Source organism: Bufo bufo, chromosome 9 (genome assembly GCF_905171765.1).
Source record: "Bufo bufo chromosome 9, aBufBuf1.1, whole genome shotgun sequence".
NCBI classification, from domain to species: domain Eukaryota; kingdom Metazoa; phylum Chordata; class Amphibia; order Anura; family Bufonidae; genus Bufo; species Bufo bufo.
This window is the reverse complement of record NC_053397.1, coordinates 219,465,436-219,482,736: the sequence shown is the minus strand read 5'-3', so window position 1 is coordinate 219,482,736 and position 17,301 is coordinate 219,465,436. Positions and strand designations below refer to the sequence as shown.

Here is a 17,301-nt window from a genome sequence, read left to right as displayed (position 1 = left end):
TTTAATGTCAGAACAGAGACAGAACTGGAGCTCCAGGAGCCGTCACACACTGCATTTATTTACTGCAGAATTTTCCGCAACTTAAAATCAGTTCCATTCGTTTTATCGGGGAGGTAAGAACATGGATTTCTGCAAGTGAATGGAACTGATTATCAGTGACGGAAAATTCTGCAAAAACATCTGCAGCGTGTGAAGGCGCTCAAACACTTACCGATAGCTGAAGAAACCATTGCTAGGATAGGAGAATTCTAAAATTCTTCCACATAGTTGGGTCCATATTTATTTCCATAGGAGCAGTATTATAGTAGTTATATTCTTGTACATAGGAGCAGTATTATAGTAGTTATATTCTTGTACATAGGAGGCAGTATTATAGTAGTTATATTCTTGTATATAGGAGCAGTATTATAGTAGTTATACTCTTGTACATAGGAGAAGTATTATAGTAGTTATATTCTTGTACATAGGAGGAGTATTATAGTAGTTATATTCTTGTACATAGGAGGTAGTATTATAGTAGTTATATTCTTGTACATAGGAGCAGTATTATAGTAGTTATATTCCTGTACATAGGAGCAGTATTATAGTAGTTATATTCTTGTACATAGGAGCAGTATTATAGTAGTTATATTCTTGTACATAGGAGCAGTATTATAGTAGTTATATTCTTGTACATAGGAGCAGTATTATAGTAGTTCTATTCTTGTACATAGGAGCAGTATTATAGTAGTTATATTCTTGTACATAGGAGGCAGTATTATAGTAGTTATATTCTTGTACATAGGAGGTAGTATTATAGTAGTTATATTCTTGTACATAGAAGCAGTATTATCATAGGAGGCAGTATTATAGTAGTTATATTCTTGTACATAGGAGCAGTATTATAGTAGTTATATTCTTGTACATAGGAGCAGTATTATAGTAGTTATATTCTTGTACATAAGAGGCAGTATTATAGTAGTTATATTCTTGTACATAGGAGCAGTATTATAGTAGTTATATTCTTGTACATAGGAGCAGTATTATAGTAGTTCTATTCTTGTACATAGGAGCAGTATTATAGTAGTTATATTCTTGTACATAGGAGGCAGTATTATAGTAGTTATATTCTTGTACATAGGAGGTAGTATTATAGTAGTTATATTCTTGTACATAGAAGCAGTATTATCATAGGAGGCAGTATTATAGTAGTTATATTCTTGTACATAGGAGCAGTATTATAGTAGTTATATTCTTGTACATAGGAGCAGTATTATAGTAGTTATATTCTTGTACATAAGAGGCAGTATTATAGTAGTTATATTCTTGTACATAGGAGCAGTATTATAGCTGTTATATTCTTGTAGATAGGAGCAGTATTATAGTAGTTATATTCTTGTACATAGGAGCAGTATTATAGTAGTTATATTCTTGTATATAGGAGCAGTATTATAGTAGTTATACTCTTGTACATAGGAGAAGTATTATAGTAGTTATATTCTTGTACATAGGAGGAGTATTATAGTAGTTATATTCTTGTACATAGGAGGTAGTATTATAGTAGTTATATTCTTGTACATAGGAGCAGTATTATAGTAGTTATATTCCTGTACATAGGAGCAGTATTATAGTAGTTATATTCTTGTACATAGGAGCAGTATTATAGTAGTTATATTCTTGTACATAGGAGCAGTATTATAGTAGTTATATTCTTGTACATAGGAGCAGTATTATAGTAGTTATATTCTTGTACATAGGAGCAGTATTATAGTAGTTATATTCTTGTACATAGGAGGCAGTATTATAGTAGTTATATTCTTGTACATAGGAGGTAGTATTATAGTAGTTATATTCTTGTACATAGAAGCAGTATTATCATAGGAGGCAGTATTATAGTAGTTATATTCTTGTACATAGGAGCAGTATTATAGTAGTTATATTCTTGTACATAGGAGCAGTATTATAGTAGTTATATTCTTGTACATAAGAGGCAGTATTATAGTAGTTATATTCTTGTACATAGGAGCAGTATTATAGTAGTTATATTCTTGTACATAGGAGCAGTATTATAGTAGTTATATTCTTGTACATAGGAGGCAGTATTAAAGTAGTTATATTCTTGTACATAGGAGGCAGTATTATAGTAGTTATATTCTTGTACATAGGAGCAGTATTATAGTAGTTATATTCTTGTACATAGGAGCAGTATTATAGTAGTTATATTCTTGTACATAGGAGCAGTATTATAGTAGTTATATTCTTGTACATAGGAGCAGTAATATAGTAGTTATATTCTTGTACATAGGAGGCAGTATTATAGTAGTTATATTCTTGTACATAGGAGGCAGTATTATAGTAGGTATATTCTTGTACATAGGAGGCAGTATTATTGTAGTTATATTCTTGTACATAGGAGGTAGTATTATAGTAGTTATATTCTTGTACATAGAAGCAGTATTATCATAGGAGGCAGTATTATAGTAGTTATATTCTTGTACATAGGAGCAGTATTATAGTAGTTATATTCTTGTACATAGGAGCAGTATTATAGTAGTTATATTCTTGTACATAAGAGGCAGTATTATAGTAGTTATATTCTTGTACATAGGAGCAGTATTATAGTAGTTATATTCTTGTACATAGGAGCAGTATTATAGTAGTTATATTCTTGTACATAGGAGCAGTATTATAGTAGTTATATTCTTGTACATAGGAGGCAGTATTATAGTAGTTATATTCTTGTACATAGGAGGCAGTATTATAGTAGTTATATTCTTGTACATAGGAGCAGTATTATAGTAGTTATATTCTTGTACATAGGAGGCAGTATTATAGTAGTTATATTCTTGTACATAGGAGCAGTATTATAGTAGTTATATTCTTGTACATAGGAGGCAGTATTATAGTAGTTATATTCTTGTACATAGGAGCAATATTATAGTAGTTATATTCTTGTACATAGGAGCAGTATTATAGTAGTTATATTCTTGTACATAGGAGCATTATTATAGTAGTTATATTCTTGTACATAGGAGGCAGTATTATAGTAGTTATATTCTTGTACATAGGAGCAGTATTATAGTAGTTCTATTCTTGTACATAGGAGCAGTATTATAGTAGTTATATTCTTGTACATAGGAGGCAGTATTATAGTAGTTATATTCTTGTACATAGGAGGTAGTATTATAGTAGTTATATTCTTGTACATAGAAGCAGTATTATCATAGGAGGCAGTATTATAGTAGTTATATTCTTGTACATAGGAGCAGTATTATAGTAGTTATATTCTTGTACATAGGAGCAGTATTATAGTAGTTATATTCTTGTACATAAGAGGCAGTATTATAGTAGTTATATTCTTGTACATAGGAGCAGTATTATAGTAGTTATATTCTTGTACATAGGAGCAGTATTATAGTAGTTCTATTCTTGTACATAGGAGCAGTATTATAGTAGTTATATTCTTGTACATAGGAGGCAGTATTATAGTAGTTATATTCTTGTACATAGGAGGTAGTATTATAGTAGTTATATTCTTGTACATAGAAGCAGTATTATCATAGGAGGCAGTATTATAGTAGTTATATTCTTGTACATAGGAGCAGTATTATAGTAGTTATATTCTTGTACATAGGAGCAGTATTATAGTAGTTATATTCTTGTACATAAGAGGCAGTATTATAGTAGTTATATTCTTGTACATAGGAGCAGTATTATAGCTGTTATATTCTTGTAGATAGGAGCAGTATTATAGTAGTTATATTCTTGTACATAGGAGCAGTATTATAGTAGTTATATTCTTGTATATAGGAGCAGTATTATAGTAGTTATACTCTTGTACATAGGAGAAGTATTATAGTAGTTATATTCTTGTACATAGGAGGAGTATTATAGTAGTTATATTCTTGTACATAGGAGGTAGTATTATAGTAGTTATATTCTTGTACATAGGAGCAGTATTATAGTAGTTATATTCCTGTACATAGGAGCAGTATTATAGTAGTTATATTCTTGTACATAGGAGCAGTATTATAGTAGTTATATTCTTGTACATAGGAGCAGTATTATAGTAGTTATATTCTTGTACATAGGAGCAGTATTATAGTAGTTCTATTCTTGTACATAGGAGCAGTATTATAGTAGTTATATTCTTGTACATAGGAGGCAGTATTATAGTAGTTATATTCTTGTACATAGGAGGTAGTATTATAGTAGTTATATTCTTGTACATAGAAGCAGTATTATCATAGGAGGCAGTATTATAGTAGTTATATTCTTGTACATAGGAGCAGTATTATAGTAGTTATATTCTTGTACATAGGAGCAGTATTATAGTAGTTATATTCTTGTACATAAGAGGCAGTATTATAGTAGTTATATTCTTGTACATAGGAGCAGTATTATAGTAGTTATATTCTTGTACATAGGAGCAGTATTATAGTAGTTATATTCTTGTACATAGGAGGCAGTATTAAAGTAGTTATATTCTTGTACATAGGAGGCAGTATTATAGTAGTTATATTCTTGTACATAGGAGCAGTATTATAGTAGTTATATTCTTGTACATAGGAGCAGTATTATAGTAGTTATATTCTTGTACATAGGAGCAGTATTATAGTAGTTATATTCTTGTACATAGGAGCAGTATTATAGTAGTTATATTCTTGTACATAGGAGGCAGTATTATAGTAGTTATATTCTTGTACATAGGAGCAGTATTATAGTAGTTATATTCTTGTACATAGGAGCAGTATTATAGTAGTTATATTCTTGTACATAGGAGCAGTATTATAGTAGTTATATTCTTGTACATAGGAGCAGTAATATAGTAGTTATATTCTTGTACATAGGAGGCAGTATTATAGTAGGTATATTCTTGTACATAGGAGGCAGTATTATTGTAGTTATATTCTTGTACATAGGAGGTAGTATTATAGTAGTTATATTCTTGTACATAGAAGCAGTATTATCATAGGAGGCAGTATTATAGTAGTTATATTCTTGTACATAGGAGCAGTATTATAGTAGTTATATTCTTGTACATAGGAGCAGTATTATAGTAGTTATATTCTTGTACATAAGAGGCAGTATTATAGTAGTTATATTCTTGTACATAGGAGCAGTATTATAGTAGTTATATTCTTGTACATAGGAGCAGTATTATAGTAGTTATATTCTTGTACATAGGAGCAGTATTATAGTAGTTATATTCTTGTACATAGGAGGCAGTATTATAGTAGTTATATTCTTGTACATAGGAGGCAGTATTATAGTAGTTATATTCTTGTACATAGGAGCAGTATTATAGTAGTTATATTCTTGTACATAGGAGGCAGTATTATAGTAGTTATATTCTTGTACATAGGAGCAGTATTATAGTAGTTATATTCTTGTACATAGGAGGCAGTATTATAGTAGTTATATTCTTGTACATAGGAGCAATATTATAGTAGTTATATTCTTGTACATAGGAGCAGTATTATAGTAGTTATATTCTTGTACATAGGAGCATTATTATAGTAGTTATATTCTTGTACATAGGAGGCAGTATTATAGTAGTTATATTCTTGTACATAGGAGCAGTATTATAGTAGATATAGTCTTGTACATATGAGGCAGTATTATAGTAGTTATATTCTTGTACATAGGAGGCGGTATTATAGTAGTTATATTCTTGTACATAGGAAGCAGTATTATAGAAGTTATATTCTTGTACATAGGAGGCAGTATTATAGTAGTTATATTCTTGTACATAGGAGCAGTATTATAGTAGTTATATTCTTGTACATAGGAGCAGTATTATAGCAGTTATATTCTTGTACATAGAAGCAGTATTATAGTAGTTATATTCTTGTACATAGGAGCAGTATTATAGGAGTTATATTCTTGTACATAGGAGCAGTATTATAGTAGTTATATTCTTATACATAGGAGCAGTATTATAGCAGTTATATTCCTGTACATAGGAGCAGTATTATAGTAGTTATATTCTTGTACATAGGAGCAGTATTATAGACAGACATAATCATTGCATGTTTTCTTCAGTATGTCTTTGGAGTACCTATAAGAAATCCACACAAACAAGGGAAGTACAAACTCTGTGTTGTCTTTGGTTGAATTCGATCCTAGGACCCCAACGCTGCAAGGCACCAGTGCTAACCACTGAGCCACCATGCTGCCATAATTTTGTACATTGGAGGCAGTACTATTTTATGATCCTATAGCTTTGACAAGTATTTTTCTTTAAGTAACCAGGCAGATTTGTACAGCTCAGAAGATTATAACTTGCTACAAATCTTTCAGTTGATATTTTTTGTGTCAGCTCCTCCAGCATGCATTGACTCTAATGGTATTCTGCCATTACCGTGGAAAAGAATGTCCCAGTTCTTCGTTGTCCGCTCCCCAGTGACCTCTTACATCCGTCCTCACCCTGCTGGATTTTTGCAGCTATTTACATTATTTTTCTGTATATCCTCTCGGTTTAATTCTGCAATTTAGAGGCTTTACACAAATCTATCAGTTTTGGAGAGCCCGGGCACGACTCTTGCAGCAATGCTATTAAAAGCCAATATTGTGTAGTGCAGCAGTCACTGTGATTTAATGAGTGACCCCGTCCAAAGCCTTCACTGTAACCTTCTAGTTTTTCTGCTGCTAGAATGATTTTCTGCACTAAGTCTTCACACTTTTTCCATTTTCCTCTTCCAAACATTATAATTGGCACTTGTTTGGCAGCACACACTTGGCTTTACACTTAAAGCAAATCTAAACTCTGAGCATTGAAGATCCTGGGAGCCAAACCCTGGCCAATCCACTTGTCTGGAAGAGACAGATATAGTGGTAAAATAGTAATTACTCCCAACAGTTCATTAGTTTTACTCTTCTGTAATGGAAAGTACTTAAAGGGAGTGTGCGGAATTAGAAAAACATGGCCGCTTTCCCCTAGAGACAGCGCCACTTCTGCACATAGGGTATGTCTGGCATTGCAGCTCGGCTCCATCGAACTGAATGTAGATGAACTACAATACCAAACACAACCTGAGGACAGGCGCCGTCTTTGGAAGCATGCAGCCTGTTTCTCTAGTAGGAGTATATAGGCAAAGAAGTTACAGAACATGATCGACTCGCAGAATATTGTTAAATCTAGATAATTTCGCATCGCCAGGGCCGCCAATGTGCCAGATTATCAGAAGTGCTGGACTATTGAAAAGCAAAAGACGACACTCACAATTAGATTCCATAATAACGGAACTCCTGTAACAATCTGATGGGCCTCGGGGCAATGAGAGGTGATGCGGCAAATTTCAATGTAAGCTATTGGATATAGAAACGTAAAAGACGCCCCATGTGGGACAGAAAATGGGTAAAATAAAGTAAAAGCACTGAATCTCCACATAATATGGGGATGGGGGTCTGGCTTTTCACTCCCTGCTTGGGGAGAAAGCTGCTGTCAGACACCTCTGTCTCCTCCGGACCCCTCTTGGTCCCCTCCAGACCCCTCTTGGTCCCCTCCAGACCCCTCTTGGTCCCCTCCAGACCCCTCTTGGTCCCCTCCAGTCCCCTCTTGCTCCCCTCCAGACCCCTCTTGGTCCCCTCCAGACCCCTCTTGGTCCCCTCCAGACCCCTCTTGGTCCCCTCCAGACCCCTCTTGGTCCCCTGCAGACCCCTCTTGGTCCCCTCCAGACCCCTCTAGGTCCCCTCCAGACCCCTCTTGGTCCCCTCCAGACCCCTCTTGGTCCCCTCCAGACCCCTCTTGGTCCCCTCCAGACCCCTCTTGGTCCCCTCCAGACCCCTCTTGGTCCCCTCCAGACCTCTCTTGGTCCCCTGCAGACCCCTCTTGGTCCCCTACAGACCCCTCTTGGTCCCCTGCAGACCCCTCTTGGTCCCCTCCAGGCCCCTCTTGGTCCCCTCCAGGCCCCTCTTGGTCCCCTCCAGACCCCTCTTGGTCCCCTGCAGACCCCTCTTGGTCCCCTCCAGGCCCCTCTTGGTCCCCTGCAGACCCCTCTTGGTCCCCTCCAGACCCCTTTTGGTCCCCTCCAGACCCCTCTTGGTCCCCTCCAGACCCCTCTTGGTCCCCTCCAGACCCCTCTTGGTCCCCTGCAGACCCCTCTTGGACCCCTCCAGACCTCTCTTGGTCCCCTCCAGACCCCTCTTGGTCCCCTTCCAGACCCTTCTTGGTCCCCTCCAGACCCGGGACAGGAACTTATCTTCTCTAATAACTAGAGGATCAAGCATGTTGAACTCCTGCTGCCTGATCCTTCTCTCCTACTTATCTGCCAGTAGTTGAGAGTCGGGAGGCCCCCATACAGATCAGGTGATCGTCTGGTCCCATTGACCCAGTGGCTTCATCCGGTGTGTATGGCGGGATTCTACACTCCCTTCCCACGTGACTCCCCTAGATCCCGTTCTTCTGGCTTCGTTTAGGTTTTGTGAGATTGTGCTGTTTGCATAAACAGGGGAAATGAAATTCAGATTGAACTGGGAATTTCGGGCTCGTTAATGTGCATCATTAGTCCCTCGTCAGCTTGTGTTGCTGGCAAAATTTATTAGGTTTTTTTTTTTTTAACTTGCAAGTTTCTGGTATTTCACTTTAACCTCTTGGAGGATTGTCAGTGAATGTGGCGAATATTCTGCGCATTGGACCAAGACTGGGGGCAGACTATTTCTGATTGGTTGTTGTGGGAGATGACATCATTTACATTGCGAAGAGTGCAGCCTTGCAAGAGGCGGGGATAGTATTTTCTTAAAGGGGCTGCAACATAAATTCATCCTCGGTCCATATGTCCTGTTGGTCATAGTTGGACTGCAAAATGCGTCATGCAACATTTTTCTGCCTGGCTCCGAGAGATATTGGGCGCGCACTTGATGCCACCAGACACAAAACTTTTTCCATAGGGTATTATGGGATGTCTCAATATAGCGTTAATGGGTTGGCGGTAAATTACTATACTATACAATCTATAGTCTCGTTGTATCTTCTGGCCATCGTGGACAATCCCACTGAATGGATCTGGAGTAGAATGAAGTTGGGTTTAGTGGCATCTCTGGATCTCCTGTCCAATCCAATCACAGTCTACACCAGTGGCCGATGGTACCTCCGGAATTTATCACCACCCCCAGTTGCGTTTGGATTGAAGATTGTGGCTCTGTATTTCTCCATGTCCTCCACTTTCCACAAATATCCAGTATGTCCTTCATATAGGGCCGATCCTCAGCAGCAATCCATTGCAAACTCCTCTGCACTTCTGCAGAGCCGGGCGAGCTCCACTCCCATTATCACACTCTATTAAGCCAGGACCGGGAAACACTTTCCAGTGAACATGGGGATCTGGCCTGGGATTGTCGAGCCCTTTGTAGGAGGCCGCAGAACGGAGGTTTCTATTCATACATCGCCACTTCCAGCTGTTGTTATTGAAATCCCCACATAATCTCTCGGGGTCAGAGGACAGTCATCCATGACTGCCGCTCTGAAAAGGTTATGCTGATTTCAGTTGTCAAATATTGCCCCCTTTTCTCTTTTCTTCAATAACCGCCATTCTGCCTTTTCATCAGGAGAGATCCAGCCAAGAATTGTATTACATGAATTTAAAGTCTTAAAACTGTTCCGTCATTGTAGGAACACGACATGCTCTGGATGGGATAATTCATTCCCCTTTCTTGCGGGAAGACAATTTTTTTTTTTGTGCTTTCCTGGGATTTCTTGAATACATTTTGTACTGGATTTGGGTTGTCTTAGAAGCTACACAATAGACGTCTGCCCTGATGGTAAGAAGATGGTGCGTTCTACTTGTGCAGTCAAGATCACAAAATATTATGTGAAGAACATGTTGTCGGTCATCACCCTATCAAGACTATTATAATTATTTAAAGGGCATGTCCACCTCTGATCACAGTAGGGTTTATAGAATCCATCTACATAAAATACAGAGTTATTTCATAGATACATTACATTACTTATCCTGTACTGATCCTGAGTTACATCCTGTATTATACTCCAGAGCTGCACTCACTATTCTGCTGGTGGAGTCACTGTGTACATACATTACTTATCCTGTACTGATCCTGAGTTACATCCTGTATTATACTCCAGAGCTGCACTCACTATTCTGCTTGTGCAGTCATTGTGTACATACATTACTTATCCTGTACTGATCCTGAGTTACATCCTGTATTATACTCCAGAGCTGCACTCACTATTCTGCTGGTGGAGTCACTGTGTACATACATTACTTATCCTGTACTGATCCTGAGTTACATCCTGTATTATACTCCAGAGCTGCACTCACTATTCTGCTGGTTCAGTCACTGTGTACATACATTACATTACTTATCCTGTACTGATCCTGAGTTACATCCTGTATTATACTCCAGAGCTGCACTCACTATTCTGCTGGTGGAGTCACTGTGTACATACATTACTTATCCTGTACTGATCCTGAGTTACATCCTGTATTATACTCCAGAGCTGCACTCACTATTCTGCTGGTGCAGTCACTGTGTACATACATTACTTATCCTGTACTGATCCTGAGTTACATCCTGTATTATACTCCAGAGCTGCACTCACTATTCTGCTGGTGCAGTCACTGTGTACATACATTACTTATCCTGTACTGATCCTGAGTTACATCCTGTATTATACTCCAGAGCTGCACTCACTATTCTGCTGGTGCATTCACTGTGTACATACATTACTGATCCTGAGTTACATCTTGTATTATACTCCAGAGCTGCACTCACTGTTCTTCCTGGTTTATTTGCTGCTCATTTTTTTCTGGCAGCGACCACTACAGGAGTGAGGTAGTATTGCATGCATTCCTTCAATTGAATGGATGCACCAGGTACACCTGTCATTTATTAGCAGCTCTCTGGCTCATGCAGGACGTTGGCGCTCTCTTATGAAGTGAATATGTGATAATGGGGTATATGGACAACACCCCCAGAATAAGGGTGGGGGGCGCAGGATCCGTTATAGACGCGATGTTGGTGCCTGGTAGCCTCGCTGACTGTTCAGCAGCTGTTGCAGTGAGATTTCCCTTATGTAACCTCAGACTGGGATCTCACGATTTTGTTTGGTTGGAACGCGTTTCGAGATAATCCCAATCAGATGTTACTTAATAGAAGGGCTTTAAATCTATCAAGGATCTCAGTGCTCACTCCTGGAGGGGGGGGGGATACCTCGGTGCTGATCTCCCATGTGTTACCAGTCACTCAGGGTTATCCAGGGTAACGTGTTATTAAAACTTTGTCTGTTCCACATTTCCTGTTAAGTTGCTTGTGCATTAAGGAACCGTCCAGGTGCAGATATTTTATCCCTTTTCGAATCTTCTGAAAACCCAGACCGCACAATAACTCAGCCGAGCGCTGTTTATGGTGTTTGTCCATTTATAAAAATCAATGAGGTTGTGCTGGAAGATAACAGGCGGTGTATTTAAATATTAATTGCTGCTTTTGCACTTTTCTTTTGCAGGACATTTGGGCTTCCAAGACAGCTTTGTGACTTCAGGTGTTTTCAGTGTTACAGAACTTGTCAGAGTGTCGCAAAGTAAGTACCCCCCTCCCCCCCTCCCCGCAGTGTGTGAGCAAGGGTTGGTGCATGCGGAGGCAGCGGATCGCCATTATTTATGCATGTTTCACTCCTGGTGGAATACTAAGTAGCAAGCTGTAGGTAGAAACAATGTAGCAAGTTCCAAGATTTTAATACTAAAGTGATGACCTATCCCCTGGTCATCAGTATCTGATCGGTGGGGATTTGACACCCGGGACCCCCTGTCAATCAGCTGTTTGAGAAGGCCGCGGCGCTCACAGTAGCGTGGCCTTCCCTCGGTTTTCCCTAGGCCAGTGATGACACGTTCATCGGTCACGTGACCTAGGAGCAGCTCAGCCTCATAGAAGTGAATGGGGCTGAGTGCAATACCAAGCGCGGCCACTACGCAATGTACGGCGCTGCAAGGTGGCGCAGCGCTCACAGGAGCGCCGGTGCCGTCTCAAACAGCTGATCGACTGGGATCCTGGATGTCGGACCCTCACTGATCCAGCGGATAGGACATCAGTATTAAAATCTTGGAAAACTCTTTTTTTAAATATAAAAAGTGGAAACAATGTAGCAAGTTGTATGCATAAGAGCAATATAGCAACTTCAGTGCAACAAATAGTAGGGTAGAAACAATGTAACAAGTTCAATATAACAAGTTGTAGGAAGAAACAGCGGGGGAGAGTTATCAAAACTGGTGTAAAGGAAAACTGGTTTAGTTGCCCTTAGCAACCAATCAGAGTCCACCTTTCAATTTTTATAAAGGAGCTCCAAAAAATGTAACTCAGAATCGGATTGGTTGCTAAGGGCAACTAAGGCCTCATGCACACGGCCTCCGTTCCGGTTTTTTTTTGCAGATAGGATGAGGACCCATTCATTTCAATGGGTCAGCAAAAAAATGCTGATACTTCATCCGTTTGTGTTCCGCGGCCGTTGTCCGTGTTTCCCTTCAGCAAAAAAATAGTGCATGTCCTACTTTTTTTCACATTTGCGGACAAGGATAGGCATTTATTACAAGGGATCTGTGGGGGAAAAACGGATCCTCCCAAAAAAACGGATGACGCATCCTTTTTTTTTTTGCGGACGCACAATTTGCGGACGCAAAAAACAACTGTCGTGTGCATGAGGCCTAAGTCAGTTATCTTTAATGCCAGCACTGGATACTGGTCCAGACAGAGAGTAGAGGAAGTGACTGCAGAATCAGACTACACAGGGTTTATTTGTAGTCTGTAGCCATGGAAACACATTGGTCTTCACAGCAGTTGGTCACTATTGTGCCAACAGTATTCGCGTATCTGCTTTATTTTCTTTTTTTTTTGAAACGTTGGCACAATGGGTTGCAAAAGTGTACGAACCCTTTCTGCATACCCAGCAAGTATATGTGAAGCGTTGCGTGCATCGCTGTACACAATCTATGACCTAACGCGCAGAGGCTCAGGCGTGTCGTCCGTCTGCGGACACAGGGGTCTGGGGCTGACCTTTTAGAGGATGCGGATGGCGTCCATATGAATGACACCGCACAGCGTGATCATTACCGCCTGTCAATATTCACTAAGCAGAAGGAATTAGGAGGCGTAGTAACTCTCAGCATCTTGGTCGATAGATTAGAGGAGCGATCATTGCATTCTGTCTGAGTGTAGGAAGCGGAGTCCTTGTCTCAGTAAATGACACAAACCCCCTGCACGCTCCTTATAGGATTTGTAAGGCTCTGTTCACATCACCCAGCAAATCCTCGGAGAGACCCGTCCAGCATATCCCTCGGGCAGAAAGCTCTGACTAATGCCACCATATAAGCGTCCAGGTCCATATGTTGACTTCCATTGTAAAAAATATCATATAGTATACATTTAGTTTTTTTGCGTGGATCGTAGTGAAATAGCCCCATGGAGACTCTAAAAGTTGGGGGAAGTCACTGGATTTATAAGGAAAACAATTTTTCCAAGAATATCTTTAAACTGGGACACTTCTATAAAAAATGGTTAGTTTTTTGTCTGTGAAATGGCACAGATTTTTTACAGACATTCGTCATATTTATGGAAATGCTGCATAAATACACATAAAATTGGTTTATATAATATTGCCGTACTTATCCACACAATGGCCAGGAATAAAACAACAACTCCCAGCGTGCCCTGTGCGCTGCATCTGTTGCAAACCCATCCTAGTGAAGGCGATAGAAACAAAGTAGCACCTTCTGCATGCAGTATGTCTGTTAGAGCATGCTGGGAGTTGTAGTTTCCCAATATCTGGACTGTAGTCTCAAAAATATACGACTGCTGAAAAGGGTGTGGAGAAATAAACTGGTACAAACTGTGAAAGCAAATGCATGAGGAAGCTTGCAGGGTCTGCGGAAAGTTGGGGTATAGCGCACAGAGAGCTGCAGGATTTATTTGCAGCAATATCCCTGAAGCACTGTTCATCCTGAACTTGCTGATTCATGAACAGAACCACTGAAATAGGAAAGACTGACACTTACACATGGTGTGCAGCTCCACATAACAAAGGAGATTTATACGCTATTTGGGTTCTATAGAAAGATGAATGACAACCCCCAATGGGCATTGTCATGTCTCACTTTGGTATCACCCAGGATCTCTTAGAATTAGAAGAATTTACAAAACACAATTCGGGGTCGCTTTCCCTTTAAACTGTAACTTTTTAAGTAACCAAGTTCTTTCTTTGTTTTGTGTTTATACATTGTATTGGTTTATGTTGCTACAAGTGATGCTGCATTTAAAGAGACAGTGACGTACCTTGACATCAGTGCAGGAGTTTGGCGCTTCATTCATTGCGCCCCCCCCATCTCCAGCATCCATTGATACGGCTCCAGGAAGTTCCAGCGCTGTATGTGCTGCGCCGTGACCTCTGCAAATGTCGTATAAAGTCAATTTGTATAATTGCTTGAAAATTTACAGTGTGAGCCGGGCAGCAAGAGAGGCAGATAGGAGGCAGCGTGTGACCTCATCCCCAGGTATAAATACTGGGTCCCAAAACTAATCTCCGCTCCTCCGAGCCGTCCATAAAACACAAGTCCCTAAAAGGGAAATGCATTACATTGTGCGGATTACGCCCGTGTGACTGGCATACTAAGAGGTTAAGAGGCAGCGAGGAATTAGAATGGCCAAGTCTCTACCGCTGCAATTGGGGGACTATAAGTACCAGCATGGGCTGGGAATATGGCCTAGAACAGTATCGAAGGCAATGCTGTTGGGGGACTGTTACTTCCTGCATGGCAGGCGGGTAGGTTGGCTCTGCTATTCTAAACCTAAAATCAACCCTATACAGAGGGGCCCCATATATAAAATACTGGGTATGTAGCCAGCCCTGTACACACAGCGGGCAGAGAAGGTATGCCGGGGCATTAGCTGGGTAGAGTACAGCACCACTTTTGCACTTTAAAGAAACTGAGTTACCCCCTGTAATGAGTGCACAGGGGTTTATGCGCTTTTTACTTTTTATTTGATTGTGCAATTTTGCATTGAAGTCAATGGGGAGAAAAAACAAAGCTCAGATTTGGCTGTGTGTGCTTTGCAAAGTAAAAAACAAACAAAACAAAAAACGGAAAACGGTTGAGCAAATTGTAACGCTGCAGATTTGGGGCGCGGCCACACGTGGCATATGTGCTGCAGACGATCTGCGGCATGTATGTTAGCAGCAGAGGATTTTAACAAATCTCTTCCGTGTTCTGCAGAAAATTTCCGGAATCGAATCTGCAAATATCCAGCAGTTTTAATTGTGCTGCATATCAGCTCCTGCACACGACCGTATGTATTTTGCAGAACGGAACAGCCGCCCCCAATAGAACAGTCCTATCCTTATCCGTAATGCGGACCATAATAGGACATGTTCTATTTTTTGGTGGAATGGAAATACGGACATACGGAAACGGAATGCGCACGGAGTAACTTCCTTTTATTTATTTTTTGCGGACCCATTGAAATGAACGGTTCCGTATACGGAACGGACACGGAAAGAAAATGCGTTCACGTGCATGAACCCTGAGGCAGAGGGTGACATCCACGTTCAAATTTGATGCAGATTTTTGTGGATCCGTGGCAGGTCTAGGCTAGGGCTACACTGGCGACGTGTCGCGTGCTAAAAAAAGAAACCACTACATTGCGATTTTTTTTTTTATGATGATTGTCAATGGTGTCACACTGCTCCGATTGGGACACTAATGCGCCGCTCGTACGGCCATATCCTTTAAATCTGCAGCACAGGTCATTGTAGGTGATTCCCCCTCAAAATAAAATCTGCAACATCTCCTCCAAATGTGAACATAACCTTAGAATTCTCAAAAAAAGTCCCCAAAAATACAAGAATTCTGGTGACAACCACTGTGATCGCCGTTGTGTTGTCCGCAGTGGTTTTTAGTCCCCCGCCACCACCCCACAGAAGTAAAGGGCATTGGTGATCGCTGGTACATGGTGGATCAGTGGTCAGCACGGGGGTCCTGGGTTCGAGGGGCTCTCTAAACAGCCGACCCTGGAATGAACCCCCTCCCCATATTTAGTGCCAGGTATGATATCCACGGGGTGCAGGTGAGATAGCGCCACTGCAGATAATATAACCCAGCCGTTTGGGGCAGGGATTTGCGGTCATGTCAGGACAAGCTCCACCGAGAACAGTTGGTTTTTATTTAAACGTCTTTTCTTTGTTGCTGCATTTCACTAATGAGTCAGCAATGTCTCAGATATGACTCACATGTGCTACAAAGGTCGGCAAATTCTGACTCTCTTCCTCCTTCCAGGCCACCCACTACTCTAGTAAGGTGCATGCCGCCATCCATGTGTCCATCCATAGAGGGAGCAATAACACAGCGACACCTGGTGGCCAAAATAAAAGAACGCTCTCGCCTACAGGGGCACGTTTACTAAACCCTTATTTTATTGCGCCTGTTCTGGAGGCTTTCTCGCCTCATTCGACTATTTTCATTTAGTTTTCTAACTTTTTCCCGACCTATTTACGTGGGTGCTCCTTTTTTTTGCACCTGAACTTGTCCCAAAAAGCAGTCTAATTTCTACTCCCCCCCCCCCCAGGGCTGGCAGACTTGTCTTCATATGTTTGCAGTTGAAGTGGAACTTTTTGCACACTTTCCTGTAGACATGCGACTTTTCTCCGCAAAGATGCGACTTTTTCCATGCGCAAATAATTTAGACCAGTCTAAGTGACTATGAACCTGCGGTACTGAAAAACAACCACCAGAGGGCAGACTAATAACAGTACCCCGAGTCTAATTCATCAACGGCTGTGCCACCTTTAAGTGCTCGGCAAAAGAAAGAGCCGAATGAAATCCGCCCGTCTAATTTTATGGCCAAAACCAGGCGAGCTTGATAATTGTGCCCCAATGGGTTTTCATTCCTCACTGTTTTCAAGATCTCTGCTCGCTGTCAGTAAATGGGGACATTCGTTGTTTACAGTCACAAGGTGAAAACCTGTTCCTAATGTTTTCAACAGCTGAAGGTTTGTTGCAAATATATCCAGTCTGGACAGTCAGCCCTCTGTGAGAAGTACAAATCTATATCCTGTCCAGTTTGTTACAATGTATCAGTGCAGGTCAAATGTATCATTTTGGAGTCCAGAGTCTTGATCTGATTTTTCATTGATTGACGTTAGATTCTTGTCTATAGATCTTTTTCATGGGATCCACTGGTGATGTAATCTCTTTGGAATGGTAGATGTCAGGTAAAATGGGAATTTTTGCCAGTCCAATTATTTTTTTTTTCCCCCAGTGATAAGCAGCTGCTATTACATCTGGCACCGCTTATGTCCCAATCCATAGAAAAAATATC

General features: G+C 40.2%; 1 protein-coding gene across 15 annotated transcripts in view; it reads left to right on the top strand.

Moving 5' to 3' along the window:
* NFIA (nuclear factor I A) overlaps positions 1 to 17,301 on the top strand; it is a 284,426-nt gene that overhangs the window by 174,148 nt on the left and 92,977 nt on the right. For all 15 annotated transcript variants that reach the window (XR_005774321.1, XM_040408390.1, XM_040408397.1 and 12 more), the window contains exon 4: positions 11,447 to 11,521. Coding sequence is in view for 14 of the 15 variants with exons in the window: in XM_040408390.1 (XP_040264324.1) it covers positions 11,447 to 11,521 (75 nt within the window). In the remaining variant the exon portion in view is untranslated. The remainder of the gene's footprint in view (positions 1 to 11,446; positions 11,522 to 17,301) is intronic.